Consider the following 26,799-nt stretch of genomic DNA (forward strand, 5'->3'; position numbering starts at 1 on the left):
TTTCTTGGGACTCCAAATCATGCAAACAAAAAGATAAAATCTTCATCAATCAAGAAAAATACGTCAAGGATATGCTCAAGAAATTTGGATTGGAAAATGGGAAACCTCATGTCACTCTAATGAGCTCATCAACAAAGCTTAACAAAGATGAAGGAGGTAAATGTGTGGATGTTAAATTATATAGGTCAATGATTGGCTCTTTGCTTTATCTAACCGCAAGTATACCAGACATTATGTTTATTGTTTGATTATGTGCTAGATTTCAATCATGCCCTAAGGAATCACATTTACTAGTTGTTAAGAGGATCTTTAGATACCTTAAGGACACTCCAGGTGTAGGACTTTGGTATCATAGAGACTCTATCCTTAGCTTGCATTCCTTTTCTAATGCGGATTATGGATGATGCAAAATAGATAGGAAAATCACCTCCGATACTTGTCAATTCCTAAGAAATATGCTTATTTCTTGGTTTTCAGAGAAACAAAATTGTGTTGCATTATCTACCACTGAAGCGGAATACATTTCAGCTGGTAGCTGTTGTGCACAAGTTTTATGAATGAAACAACAACTTTTAGATTATGGAATTGAAGTAGGTGCCATACCTATCAAGTTTTACAATACTAGTGCTATTTGTCTCACTAAAAATCCCATCCAACACTCTAGAACTAAGCATATTGAAATTAGACATCATTTCATTAGAGATCATGTCGCTAAAAAAGATGTAGTTCTAGAATTTGTTGATTCTTTACATCAATTAGCATATATTTTTACAAAACCTTTACATAAAGAAAGATTTTGGACACTTAGGAGAAAATTAGGTTTAACTGGCCTATCTTCTCTTAGTGTTTAAAATAATTTCAGCACTTTTTAGAAATGAAAAATGCTTGTAAAAATAATATTTTTTGATTGCATTCTTTGCTAATATTTCGGGGGTGTTTATGATCTTTCGTGAAAATTAATTATTTGTTCAAATATTATTTAAGGATATATGATTGATTGAACATTGTTAATTTTCGATATATGAGTTGCGAATATCACTAGAGCTAATTAATTTAGAATTTTGAGTGTTTAAATATAGTTTTCAACATACATTCATGCTATAATCATCAAACTAGTGCAAAAATCATCACATTCTCACAAAATCCAAATTTTCATGGTAAAATTTCAAAAATCCATGTTTTATTGATTTTTTTAACATAGACTAGTTTTGATTTGTTCTAGGTTAAACTATATATCGGGCATTGATTATATGATGTTTCTAAACTAGATTCTACAACCAATTTCATCAAAAACACAAGATTTGATTAAAATTTCAAAATTTTGAGAAAAAAATTGTTTTGATTTTAAAATTGTTGTTTTTTATTTGATTATGTTGTTTTGAAAACTACATTTTGATTTTCAAACATTGTTTTCAAATATTGTTTTCAAACATACTTTTCAAAGTTTGCCCATTAGGATTATTTTAGAGAACCTTGAAATATTGAGGACCCATTTGAGTTTTGGGATTGATTATATTGCATACATATGTTTCAAATTGCAGGAATCTATCCTATTCAAATGTTGTTTGTATGTAAAACCAAGCTAAAACTGATACAATAGGAATTCAATCCTATCTTCTAGGTCAATTCATTTATATTGACTCGGAGTACATATTTATCTTGTCTGCCATGGGGACTCAACATTTGGACAATAAACAAGAGATTCGAGCTACCCACGAAGCAATGAATAATCGATTCAATGCTGCGGATGATAGACTCGATGCGGTTACACGAGATGTGGCTAATATATGGGCACATCTATCTCCTCCCGATCCTCCTACGGATGCTTGAACTTCTCTTGCTAGTTTTCTTAGGTTGAATCATAATGGATCCTAACATTGTCTTTAAAACATTTTGAATATTTGGATTTGTTTGAATTTGTGTTTTTGGATTTTGGATGTTTCAATTGTTTGTTTGGATGTTTATTTTGGTTTGAATGATATTTGAATGGTTACTAGTTATTTGAGCTTCATTTTAATTATTTTTTTATTTTTTATCATTTAGACACATGTGACCAATTACCATTACACATTATCTATGAATATTGATTTATGGAACTAATGGCTAATCTTCTCTTGAATTTGATCTTACCAGCTTACGCTATATCTAAATATCAATTGGCTAGTTTTTTAAAAAAAAACCTTGTTTACAAACGTTTAGAGTCTTTTTGATTTAACAAAAAGGGGGAGAAGTGTTAGAGTAAGGGGCACTTTTTCAAAAATGATTTTTCAAAGAAAATCTTAAAATTACTAAAATGTTTTGTTATATCAAAAAGGGGGAGATTGTTGAAAACATTTTGATGTTTCGATATAAAAAATTAACTGTTATTTGATTTTAAGATTTTATAATCATTTTTAAAGTATATTCGAATATCAAAATATTACTCCAAGTTTTTCAAATGTCAATTTCAATCCATACTTAAGTGTAAAGTTGTGTTTTAATATTAAAATAGTTTTGAAACAAATTTTACGAAGTATTTCGAGCCTTAATCGAGCCAAAAATAATTTTTAGATAGAAGGAATTCGAGAAAACATATTGCCCAGAGGGTACCGATACCCCTATGCAAGTTTTGGCTCCGAGAATAACAGAATGCCCCATGGGTACCTATACCCCCTTATGGGTACGATACCCCTAGCCATTTAACGGTCAAAATATTTGAATTTTACATAGCAGGTACCGATACCCATTGAAGAGGTACTGATACCCCACGCTCCCAACAGCCTTTTTCAAGAGAGTTTTCACACTACAACTGCTCTAAAATCATCCAAATGATTCACAACGGCTAGAATCAATCCAAGGTGTATTTAAACAAGTTCTGAAGCCATTGATCAACAAGAATTCATTGATCAACAAAGAGAAAGCATTAAACATCAAGTTTGTGCATTTCAAGCCAATTTTCCTTCAATATTCATTTTACTTTCAAGAACACATATTGTGCTCATTTGTAATAATCTTTGAGTGTTATTTTCTTATTCTAGAATTGTGCAAACACATTGCCTTGTGAGGTTTTTCTGTAAGTTTGCAAAATTTGTATTGTTCTCTTTATGATAGAGTGTTCTCAAGATTTGGGGTATAATTCTTGAGGGATTTGTAAGGTTACTCTTTGTCATAATAAGAAAGACAAATTAGTGAATTTGTGGAAAATATTTAGTGTGGATAGCTAAGGTAGTGGACGTAGACTTTGGTTGAGAAAGTCGAACCACTCTAAACCGTTGTGCAATTATTTTCTACAAAAGCTTCCACCAAATTTTTATTGCCAATTCACCCCCTCTTGGCTATTTCATCGATCGATTAACTCAACAAAAATGGAGTGGCAGAGCGGATGATCAAAACCTTGTTAGAAAGAACAAGAGGAATGCTGAGGACTACATGCTTAGAAAAATCATTTTGGGCAGAAGCAGTCAATATTGTCTGTTATTTGGTGAATCGAGCTCCATCAACTGTAATAGAACTGAAGACACCAATGGAGATATGGACTAGTAAGCCATCTGATTATTCGAACCTCCATATATTTGAAGTATAGTGTACGTAATGTACAACTCCCAAGAAATTTCAAAGTTGGATCCAAAATCCAGGAAATGCAAATTCTTGGGGTATGCTGATAGTGTAAAGGGGTATCGCTTGTGGGATCCCACTGCCCGCAAAGTGATCATCAGTAGGGATGTTATCTTTGTAGAAGATAAACTACAAAGAAAAGAAGAAGATGGTAGCGCTAAAAAGTCAAAGACTACACAGATACATGTGGAAAAGGAAGTTGAACAAGGAAATTCTTCTGAAGTAGAACCAGCACATGATAAACAAGAACAAGAGAGTTCTGAAGCTCCAACAAGTCGTCAATCAGATCATGTGAGAAGACGTCCCAACTGGCACTTAGATTAGGTTATAGAAGGAAATATTACATGTTGCCTTTTAACATAGGACGGTGAACCATCAACATACCAGGAGGTAATAAACAGCTCAGATGCTTCACTATAGATGATGGCGGTGCAAGAAGAAATTGAACTCCTTCATAAAAATAATAAATGGGATCTTGTACCACTACCACAAGGAAGGAAGCCAATTGGTAACAAATGGGTCTTAAAAATCAAGCGAAATGGTAACGATCAAGTTGAGAAGTATCGTGCAAGACTGGTGGTCAAAGGATATGCTCAAAAAGAAGGTATTAATTTCAATGAAATCTTTTCTCCTGTGGTTCGACTAACAACAATTCAAGTAGTCTTGACAATGTGTGCTACATTGAACTTACATCTTGAGCAGCTATATGTTAAAACAACTTTTCTTCATATAAATCTTGAAGAAGAAATTTACATGCTCCAACCTGAAGGTTTTGAAGGGAAAAAAAAGAAAAACTTGGTTTGCAGGTTAAACAAATCTCTGTACAATCTAAAGTAGGCGTTGAGGTGTTGGTATAAGAGATTTGATTCATTCATTATGTGCCTTGGATACAACAGAATTAATGCATACCTTATGCTTATTTCAAGAGGTTTGGTGATAACGATTTTATTATATTGATGTTGTATGTGGATGACATGTTGGTTGCAGGACCCAACAAAGATCATATTGAAGAATTGAAGGCACAACTGGCTAGAGAATTTTAAATGAAGGACTTGGGATCAGCAAACAAAATTCTGGGGATGCAAATTCACCGAGACAGAAGTAATATGAAGATTTGGCTTTTACAAAAGAATTACTTGAAGAAGATCTTGTCACGATTCAACATGCAAGATTGTAAGTTAATTTCTACCCATCTTCCTATTAACTTCAAATTATCATCCAGTATGAGTCCTAGAAGTGAAAAAGAGATGATGAAGATGTCTTGAGTGACGTCTGCATCGACAGTGGGAAGTTTAATGTTCGCTATGATATGCACTAGACCAGACATTGCACAAACAGTGGGAGTGGTTAGTCGGTACATGGCAAATCCAAGCAAAGAGCATTGGAAAACAGTAAAGAGGGTTTTGAGATACATCAAAGGGACATCAAATGTTGTATTATGTTACGAAGGATCAAATTTACTTATCAATGGGTATGTTGATTCTGACTATGCAGGGGATTTGGATAAAAGCAAATCTACTACAGGATATGTGTTCAAAATTGTTGGTGGAGCTGTAAGCTGGGTTTCAAAATTGTAGTCAGTTGTGGCTACATCCACAACAGAGGAAGAATATGTAGCAGCTACACAAGCCAGTAAAGAAGCAATTTTTGAGACTCCTGAGAGGAATTAATTAGGAATAACCTCTACTACTAATACTGATGTTCAGACCGGTTTGGATAATCATGTGAAAGTGGTGGACAAGGCACATGAAGATTCAATCTTGGAAGAGGCTCGGATTATAGAGGTGTTTGTTTATATATTTGGTTTATATATGCTCTATGATCTCTTAAATTTAGATGTAAGATATTTGTCTTTATAAAGTTTAGAAGGTCTCGCATTATGGTAAACAGGCTAAACGGAAAAGGATTGCAAAGCTATCTGCTGGTACCTTACCCTTGGCGAATCAGCAAAAATCTCACTGGGATTTTGTGCTCGAGGAAATGGCATGGTTGGCAAATGATTTTTCTCAGGTATCATTTTATTAGATATAAATTAAATATTTGGAAGCCTTTTTATTATTAGATTTAGTCTGGTATTGCAGCTGTTTAAGAAGTTGAATAGAGAACATAATTGTCATAATTTGCAAACAAAATTACTTTTTTGTTCTTTATGTGCTTATAGGAGAGTCTTTGGAAGATGACTGCTGCCACTCAATTGTGTCGACGTTCTGCTTTTACCTCACAGTTGAAATTTGAAGAACAAAATCAGTTCTAGTTTTCAATGGTGGACAATCTTTCGAATCTCAAGTGCATGGTGGAGTCATCATTTTGTCATTTAATGGAAGCATATTAAGTGATTTTTTAGGTTCATACTTTTTTTTATTATAGTGAACATGTTGAATTACATTACATTTTACTTTAATGTATATAAATTTTGATTTTTATTATTATTTAGTATTTCTACTTAATTCGTGTCGAAATTAAATTTTAAGTTTATTGTTATTGGATAATTTTACAGCATATTAAATTTGCGTAATACATAGCAAAAAATTATATATGTTAAATCAATTATTATTTGTGGCTTTTGTAAAATAAACGCCATAGCGTTTTGGAAAAAAATGTCACTAAAACGTACACAGTTGCGGCTTTTGTAAAGAAAATCACTGCTATATAAATACTCAATAGCGAAACGTCGTCAGAAATGCATATATCATAACATATCGCGGCGTTTAAACAAACGTCGATAAAGACAAGGTAGTTAGCGGCGTTTTAGAAACAAACGCCACTATAAAACTTGACATTTAGCAGCGTTTTATGTTCACAAACGCCGCGAACTATGGCATCGTTAGTTTTAACGGAATTTATTGATGCACTTTTGCTAGAGCCAGGATGGTTTTTAGCCACGCTTAAAAACACCGCTAAAAACATGTTTTATTGTAGTAATCTATGATCTATATAATAGAATACTCAATTTCACCGAACCTCAGTTATCAATCAATTTACACAATAAATACAAATAAATAAACAACATTGACGCTCAGATAGCTAAGATAAAGAATTATGGTTTCACAAAGCATCAATAATAATTTTTGCCACACAAGTATTATGCGAGTGCCCAGTCTCACATAGCTATCATACATGAATTATAGAAGGAACTTAATCTTCCATGACATTAATATCAATTCTCACAATCAATTTACATGAAGGAATTTATCTGATTACGCATAGCATCATATTGAACTTGCATTAATAGCAGTACATAGGCCATAAGCCATAAAATAGTGATCATACGCCAGACACATCACATTTGCCACATAAAGCATCGTTTCTCAATCAACCAAACGAGGATAACTCCTCTCATATCACTTTGTGACACATTTTTTTCCTCATTAAATATTATGCAAGGGTATATTAGTCTTTTAATAACTTATTACATTTAAGAATTAGACATTTTCACTTTTCACACAATTCATTACTGGGTTTAGGATGTGGCTTACACATTATCAATTAATTTCTCACTTTCATTACAGGTGTGCTTAAGAACACTTCTGTAAATATAATCAGGGACATTTTGATAATTTAACATTATTGAGGGTATTTTAATCACATGAATACATTTAGGTTTCTCTTTAGGTCATATTCTTTATTACAAGGCATCTCTCAATCCCACAAATATTTTAGAAGTCAAATTTTAACTTTTAAAGCAATTTCACCCCTCAATCCCACAATACTTATACCAGACAGGGGTATCGATATTCAACCCTTGGGTATCGATACCAAAATGAGACACTAGAATCTTAATCTTGTTGACAATATCTATTCCTTAAAATTTCGTATATATACCTTAAGTATAGGTATCAGTACTCTCAACCTAATTTTCTTAGTTTTCTTCACATATTCATACAATATTGATTCTTGAAGAATAATATCAAAACTAAAATCTAGAAATGACCATTTTGAAGCTAAATAAATCACCCAAAAAATCTTTTGAACACCTTAAATGATGCACTACTCAATTTCAAAGGTTTATGGGGCAACAATGAACCATTTAAGATCAAAATTACACATGTTTAAAAACAAACACATCATATTGAATCAAAAGCATGCTTTAGTATCCAAACACTCAACATGCATATATAACAAGCAATACATCAAAATTATGAAGCTCAATAAGCATTTCAAAATTGGAAATGTACTATGTTAATGTCAAAATCTCGAAATGAATATCCCTCCTCATCTTCCACAAAGCTTATCTTTTCCCTTTGCACTAAGTGATTCTCCAACCTCTTGAACTAATCAACCAAGTATAAAATGGATTAACAACATGACCAAGAGCTTAAAAGGAGTATGAAAATGCATTTAAGATGCTAAAAAGAACTAAATAAATAAATTAAATTAACTTGAAATTTTTAAAAAATGATATTTTTTTAGCTAATTTGGATTTTGTCCATACCTAATTACATGTTCTTGCTACAAGTTTAATTTTTTTATTTCTTTTTTATATATATTATTTCATCATATGTAAATTTAAACCTCACGTAATCTTTTATAAATAAAAGGTAAAAAATTAAAAGTCGATCAAGCTTGTGGTGTGCTCATTACTATTTGCTGTAAAAAATTGGAAGAGAATTTGAGTTTTATTGTTATTCTCATATAATGTCAATTTCCCTAAAAATATGTTCAAGGAATAGTAGTAAACTCAGGCTGACAAGAGACGATCAATTACTTCTCCGATGAGAGTGTTCAAAAAATTTTATACTTTATAATTTTTTTTGAATTTTATAAATTTTTTAACATTTATAATTTCTTATTTTATAACTTTTAAATTTATAATCTCGCTTAAATTTTGATTTTTTAGTATTTTCAATTTTAATAATATTTTAAAATTTTAAAATTTTCTTTTTTTTTCCTTAAAAATTAAATAAGCTCTCAAACTTCTAACTAAAATCAATTGTGTCATTGAATTCAATCAAAAAATCAATTATACACTTGAGGTCTATTATAAAAATCAATTCAACCCCTTTGTCACATCATCTTTCTCAAGTAGGCTGTCATATTAGACAATTTACTACCACATCAACATTGTTGTAACACCCACAGACCAATGCGGGTGACTCGATCCGGTCTGAGGTGTCACATTAGGGCCATCGGAGCAACCCACAGTAAAAATCCAGTGAAAAATTAAAATTTCTGTTAAAAAGTGTAAAATCATAAATAATTTATAAATAAAATACATGTTTAGAAAACCATTCATATACTAAAAGCAGAATTAAAATCATGCAAGTTCATACTCATTATAAAAATCAAATGTGACATACATGCCCCCTAATTACACTTTGTACCGTACTCTTCAACCCAAGCCAATGGAACTCCCATTACAGAAATCGATAGTTGCACTAGATCAATTCTTTTAACCTGAATGGAGAGTAAAAGAGTGAGCTTTGGGAAGCTCGGTAATACATAACTACCAAGTGATGTTGAAGGACATGCATATAATAGACAAATATAAAAATTTTCCTTATTGATTCAGACGTCTACAAGTTTTCAGGATGAGCTGAGGTTCCACTGATATTTCTTCGAGTAAAAGACATGGAGATTTCAGTTCATAGGAAACATTCAAAGGACCAAGTTCAGGAGATCAGAATAGGATTTCTAGTGTGTTCCAACCAAAACCAGTGAAAAGGTACATATCTTTTTTAAAACAGTAACAATTTAAAACGTATTTTTAAAACCATAGTAAAACCCTCCAACCGAACACTTTATGCAGTTCCCCAGAACTACATCCATAAGGACTTACCCTAAGCACACAACAAATGAGGCACCCTAAGGGAATGCCTTGGGGCCTATGGGCCTACCCAAGGGTCTCCTTAGGTCCATAAGGATTTACTAGTTTGATCAGAGCTGAACCTCCATACTCTATAATCATACCCATACAGTATCCAATAGAAATTATATTTAATAGTAAACAGTAATATCAGGATCGTGATCTAGTAAAATCTTGTAAGTGTGAAAAATGAAATAAACCATATAACTACCCTCCACCCGTACATCATATGCAGTCCCATGATTTACCTAAAGGAGTGCCTTGGGGCCTTAAAGTCTACCCAAGGTCACCTTAGGTCCATAAGGAATTACCATCTTGATCAAAGTTCAACCTCCATACTCCAACCTACCTAGATAATGTTCCAATAAAACAGTTCAAGTAGTAACCAGTAAATCCCATGATCTATAAATCATGAATGATTATATGTTCCAGTGAAAACAAGAGATAAAAAACACATATAATGTAGATGTAGTTAATTAACAGTAAATCAAAACATCAGTAAATCTGTAATTTTGGAAAAATCATGTTTGAAAAAAGATAAAACATTTACATGTTACATAAGGAACACACTAAAGGATCCAATATTTCTTCATATGTATTTGGTATTTATCAAGTAGGGAACCATGAAACTTTTGTAAATTGATAAGATTTTAGAATCAATATCATATAGTATTCGGGTATTTTTTGGAGGAACTAAGTAGTCAGGAAGATACTCAGAATCTTTTGCATCAGAGTTACTTAATTAATATTTCAAGCATGTCAAGAGTGATTCTATTATTTCGGTAAACAGGGGTATTTTATATATTTTGATTCTTGGGGGATTCTCAGTAATTTAACTCAATAAGGGTAGAGCAATGATTCATGCTAATTAAGATTCATGTTGATTTATCAGGATATCGAGTCAACTCAAACTGAACAAATCCTAGCACTGTGATACCTGCCAGCCAGTCAAACTGATACACTTCAAGGATATTTGATCACGAGTAAATGTGTGTGTTGTGGCACGTAAATATGTGCAATTATACATAACCGATACAATTAATATAGTAGTAAGTGAGCTATCGTCTCCACAGGGATTGATGGGAATTTTTTATATTTGCAATAGCTAGAACTAGGTGTATCTAACTAGCCCTCTGATTCTTGTCTAAAAAACAAACAATAACAAAGTGTATGAACGGGTGGAAAAGTATTTTTGAGGAAAGAAAAATTGTAAAGTGCAGTGAAAAGATAAGTTTGGCCGAGGCAATAAAAATATGCAAAAGTAAACAAATAAAAGTTGTTAAGGTAATAAAAATGTCCGAGCGTTAAATATTCAGAAAAACCTCACACAATCTGACTTCTAATGGAGCACTTGGGTTAGAATTGCTATGATAACAAATTATTTTACGTTTATGATGATTCAAAATGCTATGCTTGTGTTGCCCGACAGGATTTACTAGAGTGGTTTAGGTCTTTTGCTACGGCAATACTACTCGGCGTAAACTACAACCCTTGGTTTGTCAAACTTTTTTTACGATAATACCCCTTAGTGTAAACTATAGTCTTTGGCCCATTTTACTCAAGTATTTACCCTTTTTAGTCGAATAAAATCCTCTCCTTATCTCTAAGGCAGATTAGAACCTCACTATCCTGGATTAGTTCCGTTATTCACGTAGATATACCCTAACTCTCTCGATATTAGGCATCCACTCCTAGAAAATTGAAAATCTATCAAAGGATCTTACAAAGACTAAGAATGGTTTATCGTGGCACCAGGCAATCTCTCGAAGGCTCTTACAGCATCAAGGCAAAATATTGAAACAATGAACAAAACAACACTTAGCATAAACAAAAACTGCACCATTAATTAACAATTGAACAAAGTATCATTCAAGTGTCATCCAACACAAAATAAAATAGTTTTAGTATGGAAAATACCATCCAAAAATCATTCTTTAAGTAAAACTCTTTAAACGATATAGAAATGAAAAATAAAAGAAGAAAACTCCCAAAATCAGAGCTCTGTTGTGACATTCTGACCACCAGCAAGCCTGCTTTGTCGACTAGCCTCTCTCGAGGCCTGGTCATCGCTACAAAGAAGTCCTACTATAAAAGGCACCAAGAACAGTCGAGTGGGGGACAGTGTGAAAGTGAGTGTTGCAGCCGCCTACTCGAAGCCTCGAGAATATTCTTCTCTCTTCTTCTCGATTCTCTTCTACCTCTCTTTTTGAATAGTTATAATGGGGTATTTATAGTGGGAATTTCTAGGTTTAGTTCCCTTGGAAATTCCTTAAAAACCCTTAATGTCATACACATTTTATGAATGATATATCGGTTGGTGGTGGTCCCAATTAACTTAATAAGGGTATGATTGCACGTGAGGTTGAAGCTATGAAATTTACATTATTAGTGTCGTTGAGTTGCGTCATACTTGTACGATATCTCTCACCTAGGCAAAAACATGTTCATCGTTGTCGTCTTCTTATGCTCCAATGGCCCTAGCAAATTGATTTGTCTCGGCAAATAAATTATTCCTTCTTTATTTCCTACATCAACACAACCAGCAAATAACCTTCCTCCTCACAAGCATCAGTTAAACAAAATAAAGTTTGTCTTGGCAAAACTTATCCACCACATGCAAAGATATTTTAAATGCAACTATATGAAACTAAAATACTATGACAAATGGCTTTTAGACAAACAATAACCTAAGTAAAAAGACACAGAACTCTATCTTTTATGGAGTTATCACACCCCCAAACTTAAGCTATTGCTTGTCCTCAAGCAATAGATAATAAGCGTAGAAAAATTAAGTGTCACGATAAAGGAAAAATTAGGACAATCATATGGTCTAAATTTTCAGCCCTCAGTAAAAAGTATGGCCTCAACATACAAGACTATATGACCAGTTAAGCACATTTCCCTAGATCAAGACTCTTTCTCAGTGTGTGTATGATTGATTGTGTCTATTCTGTGCCTTAACATATTTAGAAAACTCATATGTAAGTTCTTCTATTTTACCAAGACATCAAATTATTCATTAAGAACAATTTCACTCCTATTTAATCAACATGTAACTTCAAACTTTGTGTTGTTTTATTCATCAAATTTTTTTAGCATTGCTCAAGGGGAATCAGCTCATCACACGTACCATTCCACACTCAAGGTGAAAGGGAACTTACCTTCCACCCCCTAGCTAGTCAGGTAGAATCATCCCGTGACTGCTTTCATTCACTCATATGCTGAGGTAACCATTTATTTAAGGAGTTTTTCAGGTCTTGCCTTCGCATAGAAAAGTGTCCCTCTACAGTTATGCTGAAGTATTTATTTGCAATTCAACACAGTTCAAAATATTAAGAAGTTCAACTTAATATTTTCAATCATTTAATGCCACGATGCGTAAAAAGTTCTTTTCTAAAATTTTCTAAGCACCTTAAGTAGAGAAAACATACAATTGTGTTAAAAAGATCACAAAGTATCAAGTCCTAGGATCAGCTTTATCCTTCAACAGTCATAAAGAAAGTAATTTTTTTTACCCTAGACAATAAGAATTTGCTTTCATCATCGGGCATCCTCAACTTATTCCAACAACTATCCTAATATACTCGTACCATGACAAAAAAATTTCAACAAATCATTTTCAAATACAACTAACTAAGTGTGATACACTAAACCTCCCCCAAACTTGAGGGGTTCATTATCCTCAATGCATGAAATCTAATGCAAGGGAAATTATTCTAAAATGCTGATGTAAATGCAAGTGAAATTTGGTACCTCACTATGGTGGAGAGGTTCAATTAGATACGCGGGTGTTGCGTCATTTAAGAGGAGGGGGATAGTTGATCATACATCCTCTGATCGAATTGATGATAAAGATAGAATAGCAATATGGCCTGCTGAGTGCTTGAGGTGACATCAGGTCTGGGGAGGTCTCAGTAGGGACATCTAGGGGATGACTTTCTTCAGGGTTGATATCTGGTTTAATATTGAGATCATATGGCTGTTAAGGGGTTGGATCAGGGCTAGGATGCTCTAGAACTGGTTCAACAACATCAATGGTTGGTGTAAAATCTTCGGCTTCAAAACATTCAGGTGGGATTTCCTGAGTATGCTCAGAAGATAAAGAGGACGAGCTGATGTACTCATCATCTAGCTCTAGCCTTCTGCATGGGTTGAAGATACGTGTGTGGCAAGATGGGTGACATCAACGTTAATTGGGCTGAACGTCTGGTGTCGAGGTAAAAAATGTGTTCTCGCATATGGGTGCTAATTTTCGTAATAGTTTTTCAGGAAATGGCGGTAGGTTTTTAGGGGTAACTGGTAATAGTTCCTTGAAGAACACGTTCAGTTGTGAATCTCTGGCTTGACATAATTAAAGAAGGTCTGCATGTGACCCTCTAAATATTCTAAGTACTCCCGTGTCTCCCGAGTGTTGGTGACCACATCCGCCATTCGCATTGCGACCACCGATTTAGTACCTCATTCTAACCCTTTAGTCGGGGCATTATCATTAAAACTCGTCAACTCTAGTACTTTTTTTTGGCGATTCCCTCCTTTGATTTGATAAACTCCTCCAAAGGTTCCTCAGGGACCTTTTTCTTCCTGCATAAAGTTGTTGTTAAATTGGAAAAAACAAGTTACCTCTAGCCCGCTTTTCACATTCGTGGACATGCTCGAAGATAATCTCACCCATATTGATTGAGTGCCCATAGATAATGGAATATAGCAACATCAACCTCCGTAGCAACATTGTGGTGTTGTACGAGGTTAGTATAAGCTTGCCTTTTAAAAAGTGGTTTTATAATTTTGTGATTTGTTTAAGGGCTCGGTGTTCCACACTCTTTCGATTGGGGCATTCCTTCAAACTTCTCCCAACGAAAACATAAATTATCTAGCACACCATCGTATGTCTTAGAATCTGCCTCGGCAAGAAGTTTCTTAAGTGTGATAATGAAATAAACCATATAACTACCCTTCAGCCATTACCATATGCAACCCATGATTTACCCAAGGGAGTTCCTTGGGGCCTTAAAGCCTACCCAAGGTCACCTTAGGTCCGTAAGGAATTACCAGCTTGATCAAAGTTGAACCTCCATACTCCAGCCTACCTAGATAATATCCTAATAAAACAGTTCAAGTAGTAACCAGTAAATCCAATTATCCATAAATCATGAATGATTATATGCTCCAATGAAAACAAGAGATCAAAGAACACATATCATGTAGCCGTAGTTGATTAACAGTAAATCAAAACATCAGTAAATCCGTAATTTTACAAAATCATGTTTTAAAACAAATAAAACATTTATATGCCACATAAGTAACACACTAGAGGATCCAATATTTCTTCAGAGGTATTTGGTATTTATCAAGTAGGGAACCATTAAACTTTTGTAAATTGATAGGATTTCATAATCAATATCATATAGTATTCGGGTATTTTTCGGAGGTACTAAGTAGTTAGGAATGTACTCATAATCTTTTGCATCATAGTTACTTAAGATTTCAATCATGTCAAGAGTGATTCCATTATTCTTACAAATAGGGGTATTTCATACATTTTGATTCTTGGGAGATTCTCAGTAATTTAACTCAATAAAGGTAGTGCAACGATTCATGGTAATAAAGATCCATGTCGATTTATCTGGATATTGAGTCGACTCAAACTGAACAAATCCTAGCACTGTGATACCTGCCAACTAGTGAAATTGATGCACTTCAAGGATATTCTCACTTTAATACTAACATCACTAGTCGAACTGATCATCTTCTAAATAATTATTGAATAGATCTTAAGAAGACGAACAAATATTTTCTCCCCAATACTGATTGCACTAGTTGAATAAACCTTCTTTATAATCAACATCGACCATATATTCATATGATGAACAAATATTTCGGTGGTGTTAAATTTTTTCATGAATTGCAACAATATCCACTTATTTTAAATCGATAGAAAAACGGGTTGCTTCAACAGTCGAGGTTAATTCAATCATCTTAGATTTTAAGGTATTCTGGTTCCATTAGAGTTCAGGGTATTTTGGTCATTTAAATATTAGAGGTTATTTTAGTTATTTCGTAGCTCTGGACATTTCGATAATTTTGATCAATCTAAACATATATACCTTTTTCTGGTAATTTTGGTCAGATATATATGTTCAACGTTATTTTTCGCTTTTAGGGGTAATATTGGTCTTTTAGCAATACAAGGGCATTTTGCTCAAATTACAATTCAAGGGTATTCCAGTCATTTCCTTCCGTCCAATCTTTCCATTTAATTCAAATTTTCTAAATAATTCAATCATGAATACTACTTCCAATATTATATCTTTAGGTGCTTGTTGATAAATAAACAATTATAGGTCTTGTACCTTATCGAATGTTATGATCCAATTATCAGTGACTATACGAGTAGATCGGGAATTTAACAGATGAAACAATGATTTATCGAATTAAAATACGAATTCTTAAGGTACTTTCGCTCTCAGGTCAATCTAGCCATTTTACCTCATAAGGGTAATTTCATAATTTTATACTCAGATAATTTCAGTATTAAAACTTTTAGCGATGATAAATAAAATTTAAAAATTCTGAGGTTATTTGCTCTTCAGACTAATCATTGTACTTGAAATCATTTATTATTTGTCTTTCAATTCTTTTATGTAATTCAATCGAGCCTTAACCAATTTATCACTTAAACCGTATTCGGTTCGAGCCATCCATAACCAAGCATGCATAATAGACCAATCATATACATCCATACATTTATCCATTATCAACATGTTCAATAATACATGCAAAGAGGCATTAAAATATTACCTCAATTTTCATGCTCCATCGATTGAACATTTAAACTCCATTCGATCACTCTTGAACTTGAATTCAACATCTAATAATTTCTCGGATACATAGCAAACAAATTTACGTGAGAATCTGAACTTAATCGAAAAAGCAATTTGAATTCGAAGATAAAACAATGAAAAACAGCTTATCGAGTGCGAATTTGGCAAAACGAATTTTGAATTCAGACTCAGGACGTTAAACAACATAAAATATAACTTTTCAAAAATTTTGACTTTTCGATCAAAGTCAACGGGTTGACTCAGACTAGTTGACTCAAAAGAGTTTACTCAATTTGGGTTAACCAGACGGATCAAACAGACCCGGTTCAGAACGGTTTTGCCGATTCAGGCCGGTCAAGATCAACTGAACCGGTTCTAGAAGGTTTCCAGTGCAGGAGAAGAAGCCCACGCGCACGCGGAGGAGCGTGGCGGCGGCGACGGCGACGGGCTCATGGTGATTGGCCTATTCTTCCAGGAGCATCTACACATCATTAGCAACCAAAAATTTCACCACAAACAACCATCAACCATACCAAATAACCGGAAACAGAATCGATCTTACCCAAAGATGGTCTGTTGAGGAAACGGCGATGATGCGGTGACCCACAGGTTGAGTTTTGGGCGCACAGATGAGGGGAGTCCAGTGGTGCAGGCAGTGAGGTAAGAAGACAAGCGAAGCGGCCAGATTTCATGAAAAAAAGAGCTAGCAAGGATAGGGATTAGACGGAGCTTCAAGCGCCGATTCGCACCGATTGGTATTGATTCGCGGTACAACGGGGCTTGGGTCTTGGTCGCTAGTCGATGACGAGTCGAACAGGGTACTAGAGGGCCGAACTGTGGCCGAATGACGAGGATTATAAGGGCCGACGGGGTGGGTGATGGCTATGGTAAATAATTTAGGGATAATTGGGGTTTTGCTTGCTCAATGGGGGTTTATTTTTTCACTGACCAAAAAAATGGTAAAATTCAGGGTTAAGTCCCTAAACTTCCCACATGTTCAAAAACTAAGCTACAAACTTTTATAAAATTGTAATTTGGTCCTCAACTCTCTTTTAATTAAATTTTGGGGGTGTTACAACCGTAACAATCAACGTTAGTTAAACTAGCTTTTGTGATATAAAAGTTAAGTTAAAATTAAAATTACATTTTTATCCTCTTATTAATTTATATTGGTGTAAATAAATCACAATTTATTTTAGATTTATCATGAATTTACAAACTTATACATACATGCATAATAGTTTTTTATTGATTTTTTTTACATTGACGTAAATAAGTTATAATTTATTTCAAATTTATCACGAATTTTTAATGGTTAAGTTTGTATATAATTTTAATGAACTAACATTTATACATGCATCATAAATATTTTTTTGTCCATTTACTTGTACAACCTAGTTATTTACATGGGTGATTAAGGTATGATTTTTTGTCTATGGCTAGTTTGGGAATGCTTATGTCAATAAAAAAGTGATTTTTTTACCAATAAGCAATGCTAAACATCAAAAATTTGATTTAAAATTATGGTTAAAAAAGTGATTATCAACCTAACTTCAAAAGATTTAAAATTATTTAATTTCAATTGGTTTTTAAATGAATATATTCATGTATAATTATTTATTAATTATTTTTATTAATGCTCAAATTGATTGTTAGATATAAATTGATGGAACTTTAAAGTTTTTTTTTTTAAACTTTAAGTATATATATTTGTCAAAACAAATATATAAATTATTATTTCGTAATAATTTTAAGTCTGCGTGTTAAAAAATATTGATAACATATTTTTTCTCAATAAAATATTTCATATATGAAAATAGGGTAAAGTACACAAATGGTCCCCTGACTATATGTTACTATTTTATTAAGTCCTCTGACTATTAAAAGTTACAAAATGATCCCCCGATTATAGGGTGTTGCTTTGTTGAATCCATCAACTAGTAAAGTTATAAAATGGTCGTATCACTATTCATATGTTCCAAACTCGTAATTTTTTGTTAAAAATAATGACAAACTAAGATGGACATTAACCTGTTGACTGAGTTATGATAGTCGCTTGAGATTTTGGGATCAAATATGATCATATCACAGTTAATAGGTTAACGTCTAGCTCAGACTACTATAAATTTTTTTAACAGATTAGGATGAGTTAGTAATATATGAATAGTCAGGTGACCATTTTGTAACTTTTAATAGTCAAGGGACTCAACATAGCAATACACTATAGTCAATAAACTATTTCGTAACTTTTAATAGTCGGGGACTCAACAAAGCATCATCCTATAGTCATAGAACCATTTGTATACCCATAAATATATTATTAATGTGTTATCATAAAATATTTTTATAGTTTTATTACCGTTTAAGTTGATCTATTTCAAATATCATAGTATTAATAAGTGTATATAATCCAAATCTTATATTTTTAATTTACAACATAATGTCTAAAATAAACATTTTATATTTTTAAAATCACTTTTTAACAGTAATTCCAAACAATTAAATTTTAAAATACATTTTTCAAAAACACTTTTAAAAGTACTTTTTTTATAACACTTTTTAAATCAATTTTCAAAAGTAATATCAATTACTTACACCAATGTAAATAAGTTGTAACCCTTACTTACACCAGTGTAAATAAGTTGTAATTTAATTCAAATTTATTATGAAATTTTAATGTCTATGTTCATATATAATTTTAGTGGACTAACGTGTATACATGATAATAGTTATTTTTGCTAACTTATTTACACTTATTTACTTTGGTGTAAATAAGATGTAAATAATTTCAAATTTATTATGCATTTATAATGGCTATGCTTGTGTGTGTATACATTAAGTTCTGAGTCTGAATCAGAAAATAAAGAGCAAGACTCACAAACTTTATCAATCAAAACAGTGGATCTCGCATACGATACCACCACCTTCAAGATTATCAAGACTAGAAAGAAAAGTATATATATATATATATATATTAAAAGTGTATGAAAAAGCATTTAAGATTCCTTGTAACATCAAACAAGGAAAAATATTAAGCATGATGATGGATCAAAAATTTCAAGCAAAGCATTGTTGTTCCTGCTACACAAAAACAAGGAGGAATAGTAAGCCATGATGAATCAAAGGATTCAAGCAAAGCATTATTGTTCCTGCTATACAAACACAAGAAGAAATAGTAAGCCATAATGGATCAAATAGTTAAAGTTATTCCCATTACAATGCAAAAGAGCGAACATCCAACAAAATCTTTGTTCAGCTTTTTGTCATTTCATACTATTATCTTTTGAATTATTGTATAATTTTAGTCATTTTCATTAGTCGAAAAAAATGTAAAAAGAGACAGGAGCTCTCTATAAAAATGCTCCAATTTTATGTTGAAAGGCATGGCCTCATTTTACCATTTAAAGAATAAAATTCTTTTTGAATCAAAATTCTCTTATTCTAACAACATTTTATTTTTTTAAAATAAAAATAAATTTTATTAAATCAAAACCACTTAATTTTGGCCAGCCCATGTATAAAAAAGGGTTATCATTTGTAAAGAGAATTCATTTTTTATTACTAAATTTATTTTTATTAAATATCTTTCTATTGATACTTTAGCAAGAATCATCATATATCATCTGTTTTTAATTCAGGTTCAGGTTCTTCTGTTGAAGAAGTTTCATGTCAATATTCATGTTTTAGATATTGAATATGTTTTTTCATATGGTGTTGGTCATTCTTTAAATGTGAAAGTTCTTTTTTAATTTCTTTTATTTTCGTTTTTAATTCTAAATTTTAAATTTGTTTAGATTTTGTATTTTTATATCTATTAAAAATTAAATCTTGAAATTATACATTTGTGAAGGATTGAAAATAATTTTTTCTTTATCTTTTAAGGAGTATTTTAATAATAAATGTTTTCTTTTTAAGGTTTGGATCTTGAATTTTATCAATAACTTCTATTATAAATTCTTGATCTTTAGTTAACATATTTATTGCATATTCGTCTTCTTTAGAGGATTCTGATGTTGTATGTAATTCATCGATTTGTAAATCTTCTGATTATGTTAATGTATTTTGTTTAGAAGAAGTAGATTCTAATAGAACTTCATTAAATTTTTGTTCAATATCTTCATCTAGATTTAAGTTATTAATTTTTCTTTTGATTCTATAATATTTTGAAACATGTCATGTTTCTCCACATCTGTAGCATTTTATCATTTTATCGATTTTATTTTTTATATCTTTGTTTCTTATAATATTAGGAATATTTTTCTTTTTATTTTCCTTTGGTTTCGTAGGGCAACATGTTTTTGAAAATGAGTATTCATCCCTGATGTCAAATTGATGCCAGAATGATCCTAATTCTTTTTTACAAATATATCTTTCTCTTTTAAGTTGTTTTTGTAGTTTTATATCCTGGCATACTTTTAATCCTTCCTTTTGGGTGAAACTAATCAATTCACTGTATGTGAGTTTCTTGTATGGGACCCGTACAAAGGCTTGTTTTTATGGTTCCTAATAAGGGATCATTGAACATAATATGTCTTTGATTTCTTAATACTATTAAAATTGATGTATTTTTAATAGTTTTCACACTAAAAGGCTTGACACCTACTTGGACTAATCCAAAATGGATGTACTTATACTTTTAATCTCTGAGTTTATTAATGATTGTTTTATCTGAAAATTGAATAATTTGGTATTTTTTTAATAGAAAAACTTTTTTTTTTGTTTTTATAATGTAATTACAGAAAGTATTTAGACTCTTAAAAGTGTTTTTCTTATAAATTTGATTTATAGGGACAATAAGAATGTTCCTATTGTCGAATTTTTGAGGAATATTTTCATAATGTTCTTATTGTACATTAACAATTTGAGAGGTTTGATCAGATTCTTGGGATTGATTAGAAACAAAACTTGCAGAAGAATTGGTTCTCCTAAAAAATGGAAACATTATTTTATTTTCAAAAATATTTATGAGTTCTAGTTTAATTATTTTTGTTAAAATATTACTATAATTGTTGAGTTTTGATATAGTAGTCCAGTCAGTCATGGATTAGGCATGTCATGGATTTAATATCTCTGTAGGTAATTGTAGTAATTTTGTAATATTGATAGTAAATATCACCTAATTTAGATTATTTTATTTTATAATATCATGTATAAAATGAACATTTTATCTTCTTAAACATATTTTTTTTTTGACAACAATACTAAATACCAAAATTTTAAACTCAACTTTTCAAAATTACTTCTCAAAACACATGAATTTATATAGAGATAAACTTTATATTTAGAAATTATGTATGTAGTCACCCAATTATTACTTTCGTTCAATTTTGGTCATCCAACTATATAGCCTCCCATTAACAAATTAATGGTGACGCTAACGTGTCATCATTAGCTAATACTACATCATCATTAAAAAATAAAAACTAACACGTTAATAATTTTATTAATTTTTTAGTGATGGACATAAATCCACTTTCCATTGATATATAAGAGAGAGGGCTCTCCCTTGAATGAACTCTTAATGGTTAGGTTACTACCTGCCTCTATAGATGAGGTGTACTTCGTACCATCGAGAGGTCATATAAATCGAAACCCAGAATGATAAGAATGAAAGGATTGGTCTAGCCACAACTGCAATTACTGTCACTTCAAAATAGGCTTAGATTCTAAGGTGGTGTTTGTTTTTGTAGAGGTAAAAGGTCTGTAGTATGCGGACCACATCTGTAGGCATATGCAGTAGAAGAGGTGGACCAAAAGTCTGCATTATGCAAGAAGAAGACTGTTTGTTTTTTAACGTCTGCAGACTGCTAAAATAAACTGAAATATAAATAAACTGATTTTTTAAACTTAAAAGAGTTTTGCAATACTGAGATTTAAATAATTTTAGTTTTACAATACTGAAATTTAAATAATTAATACAACAACAATAATAATTTTTTTAGAAAAACAAACACCGCCTTATTAACTCTATTATAAGTCTCACATAATCACATGTATTATTAGTTTTAAAAGTTTTATAGAATAAAATTTATAAATGATCATTAAATTATATGATTTTTTAAATATGCAATTAGGTAATACTTTTAATTTTTTTAAATATATATTCATAATTTCTTTTTTATAATTATATGATATTTTTAGAATTTTTTTTAATTTATAAAATTATTTTATGATTATTTTTTATTTAATTGTGATTATATTTTAAAATTTTAAAAACATAATTTATAATTTTTTTATATTTTAAAATCTTAATTATCAAACAATGAAATCATTTTTTATTAAGCAATGTGGTTTAAATACTTACATTTTGTATAAAAAGTTTAAATATAATTTAAAAATAACAAATCAAAAAAATATTATATTTAAACTTAAATCAAAATAATTAAAATAAATATAAAATTTTAATAATATATAAAATAATTTATATGATATAAAATTAAATATCTATAATATAATATTAAAAATTAATATTTAATTTATTTAAAAAAATAATATAAAATTAATATCTATAATATAATATTAAAAAATTAATATTTAATTTATTTAAAAAATTAATATTAAAACTAAAATCAAATATAATATAAAATTAAATATAAAACCTCTTTGAAGAGGTTAGAAGACGTCTGTAGACATAAGGCTACGTCTGCGCCGCGCAGACCACACGCAGACGTTAGAAGAACTTCTATCTTCTAAAAAACAAACGGTCTGCGAAGCTCAATGTCTACACGTGGTCTGCGCGGCGCAGACATAAGAGCTTTGCAGACATTACACAATAAAAATAAACACCACCTAAGTGTGCAACTGAAAGCCTTTTTCAGGTCGTGCAATAGGAAGGTGTAAACGCCTCGAAAGCCTTTGGTACTTTGGCAGAATGAGCAACCCTTAAACCAAAAAAGAGGTTTGAAACCCTTCTCCTATTTATATTTATAGGTTCATTCTCTATTCGGTTTGCCTCAAACAAAATGAGAAAAAAAAGGTGAGGTCTAAGGTAATATTAGTAATGATTTTGACGAAAAAAATAGTTGGATTATTAAAATAGAATAAAATGATATTTAAGTGACTAAATACTACTTTACCTTTAAATTTATTCATGAACAAAACGAACATTCTAAGTTTTTTTTTTGTAAAGTACACAAATGATTCTTCGACTATAAGATATTATTTTTGTTGAGTCTCTTGACTGTTAAAGTTATAAAATAGTCACCAGACTATTCTACTATTTTCCAAACTCGTCATTTTTCGTTAAAAAATTAAATATCGTATGAGCTAAAAATTAACATGCTGACTGAGACATGATAGTTGTTTGAGATTATGATATCAAATTTTATCACATCTCAATTAGGTGGTTAATGTCCAACTCAGATTGTCATTAAATTTTTAACGAAAAAGGACGAATTTAAAATATAATTAATAGTCGAATGATTATTTTATAACTTTTAATAGTCGAAAATATCAAAAAAACAATTTACTATAATAAGAAAATCATTTTATAAATTTTAATAATCGAATACTCAACAAAACAATATGCTATATTTGGTACTTTAAGCTTTTTTTTTCTTGGTTACGAAGATATTCAGGTGAAAGGGCCAACTTACTGACTATCGAGGAAGTTAAAAAAAAAGAAAAAAGAAAAAGAACTGTGAAAGTGTAGGGTAGATTAGAAGCACCAGTGCATAAAATATACAAGAAGCGATTCCCTTTACCTTCTCATTTCTCTGTTTGAGATTTCAGATCATAGGGGAGGAAAAAAAGGGGAGAAAATGTCGAAGAAGGATCTGTTCAAAGAACATGTGGAAGAAGAAGAAGTGTGCAGAGCTGACTTCCCTCCTAACTTCGTGTTTGGGGTTGCCACTTCTTCATATCAGGTATGTTACATATGTACAAATCTAAAAAAAAAATGCTAGCCTTGCATTCAGTTTCAGAGTACGATCTGCCACTCAGATTTTCTCCGACTTCTAAATTTTCTTGTATCTTTTCTTATTTCCTTTCGAGATTTCATGATAGGTTTCTAATTTGCTTCAATTATTAAAGATATTTTTAAAAACAATTAAGGAAATTTGTGAATCCATTTAACTTTTACCGTTTTCTTTTATTCCGTTTTGTTAAGTTCATTCCGGTCTTTGGATGACCCAAGCTTTCCTCACTCGTTAATCTCAGGCTTCTGAAGAAACTTTGAAGGCGCCATTTATTTACTAGTTTCTTTGATCCATCTTCCTTTCTAATTGTTATTATTTTGTTTTTATGGTGGATTTGAAACCTTGTAAAAGTAAAATAAGAATATACTTCTATATGAACTTATGAAGTAGAGGTGTAACTTGTAAGTAGGTATCAGCTTTGTTTTTGTTTTTCCCAGAAAAAAACAAGATAGAAAAAGAGAACTTAAAGTTTAGATCAGAGAAATGGTAAAAAGAAGCTATTTTCTTTTTAACATCTTACTGAATCGCCGACGAGGGGTTGGCATAATTGCATGAACTTGCTCTCCTTGCTATAAAGGCCTATATTTGAGACTTACCGGTGGCCGCATATTGATATTAATCTCGAAAGCAGCCAATGAAGCTTTCTGCAGTGCTCATCTTGCATTGGCCTAGGGGTTGCCTATCTGCCCCTAGATACATTTTTACCAAAAAGAAACTCTTACTGGAGTTTTAGCAGCTGGCACCATATAAATAATTGAACCCTTTTAGATTTTGGAGTTTAGTTTTTGCATGTTTTCAGATTGAAGGAGCCTGCAATGAGGGTGGCAGGGGTCCTAGCATATGGGATTCTTTTTCACACACAGAAGGTATACCGCTTTTCTCTTTTAAAACAACTACGACTAATAGTATAGGAAAAATGAAAATGAAAAATTCTTGCTGTAACTATTTTGGTTGATATAGGAATTTTTTACTTGAACTTGATTGGGAAACTCTGTTTTCCTAGGAAAAATTATTGATGGAAGCAATGGTGATGTGGCAGTTGATCATTATCATCGATACAAGGTGGGTAATACCAGTATTTGCCATGTTTTGCTGTGTTTTTATTTGTTCGTTCTAAGAGTTGAAGTTTTGTAATTCTAAATTTGATTTTATTATTGAGGGAATTCATGAGATTTTGTGCCCTTTTTATATTTGGAAGTGGATCTTTAAGCAAAATTCTGTGTTGTTTATGAAAAAATTTCATGTGTTGAAGTTACAACTTATACTCAGATATTATCAGTTTGACAATTGTTTATGCATTTGAGTGACTCTAGAAGGGACCCGTGGTGGTAAAAATTCTCTTGAACTGTTATCATTTGAACAATTATCATTAATTTCTACATTACAATATAAAGTATATTTGTTCACATTGATCTTTCAGATGTCAGTTTTTTGATTTCTAATGTATACAGGAAGATGTTGACCTTATACACAAGTTCGGATTTGATGCTTATAGGTTCTCCATATCATGGTCTCGAATCTTTCCAGGTATGCTTTTTTCTACTATAATTATTCCTGTACATGGTTAATATTTGTGTTTTATTATAATATTAGATTCTTCGTAGAACAAAGCATTTTCCCATCAAGTCCTTTCTTCTACTTCATAAGTTTGCGCTAGTAAAATGAACTGTAGTTGACCATCCGTGCAGAATTCAGTCTTCCCCGTTGGCTTGTTCCAATAAGTTATCTTAAGTAAATTCTTGTTGAACTTTTGCTTGGGCTTTCCAGAATCAAGGATGGTGAGAGGAAGTTTTATGCATATATATACACCTTAATTTTGATTCTAGATATAGGCAAGACCCGATGGATATGTTATATTTTATTGTACTATGCTAGACTTTCTTTTTGTTTTACTAAGATCTCTGGGTGTGTAAGATTCAATCATCCCATATCATATCTGGACCAAATTTTAGTATTGATTCCTTAAATCAGTAGTATATATAACCTTGTCTATTAGCTGAACTTAAAAAGCATTGAAATATTCATTAATTCGTTTAATCTAGCCTTGACCACACCATAGAAACATTCTGGTAGTCATATTTCAATTTTAAGATTCTGTATATGTCGTGAAGAAGATTGCTCTCTTCAACAAAGTAATTCCAGCCACAGTTAAAACAAAAACAAAGTAGACAATGAGTGAGAGAGATAGAGACGTAGAGAGAGTGAGAGAGATAGAGACGTAGAGAGAGAAAAAGTGAAAGGAAAGTCTTCTTCCAAGGAAGTGTAGACGGCGTTCGTTGATAATCTAAAAAGGAGGGTGTCACGACAAGAGTTAAGGGAGATGTTTTCTTTCCAAGGTCCAGTAGAAATAGTATTCATTCCGAGAGAAACTAGAAATCCGAAATACAAATTCTCCATTTTCGCCTTTGTGCAGTTCAGTAATGAAGCAAGTATGAAAGGGGCAATTGTCAACTTAAATGGTTCTTTGATTGATGGAAGGAGAATTACAGTGGGAGCAACAAGATACAAGGAAGCTCGTCCAAAGCCAGTGGAAAAGATCAGTTCAGTGTTGATGATTTCAGAGCAGAATAAAGAAGAGACTTCAAGATCATCAGAGAAACATGCTACTAATAGGAGTTTAAGGGATGTTAGATCATATAAGGATGCTTTAATATCAAATAGATTG

At 31.6% G+C, this 26,799-nt stretch overlaps 1 protein-coding gene across 1 annotated transcript in view; it reads left to right on the forward strand.

The window, feature by feature from the left end:
* The first annotated feature begins 23,871 nt into the window (after positions 1–23,871).
* LOC120116807 (beta-glucosidase 42-like) overlaps positions 23,872–26,799 on the forward strand; it is a 30,104-nt gene continuing 27,176 nt past the window's right edge. Inside the window, 4 exon segments of the mRNA XM_039137226.1 lie at positions 23,872–24,083; positions 24,934–25,000; positions 25,138–25,196; positions 25,586–25,661. Of these exon segments, the coding sequence (XP_038993157.1) occupies positions 23,979–24,083; positions 24,934–25,000; positions 25,138–25,196; positions 25,586–25,661 (307 nt within the window). The 5' untranslated portion in view covers positions 23,872–23,978.

Source organism: Hibiscus syriacus, unplaced genomic scaffold (genome assembly GCF_006381635.1).
Source record: "Hibiscus syriacus cultivar Baekdansim isolate YM2019G1 unplaced genomic scaffold, ASM638163v2 tig00110303_pilon, whole genome shotgun sequence".
Lineage (NCBI taxonomy): Eukaryota > Viridiplantae > Streptophyta > Magnoliopsida > Malvales > Malvaceae > Hibiscus > Hibiscus syriacus.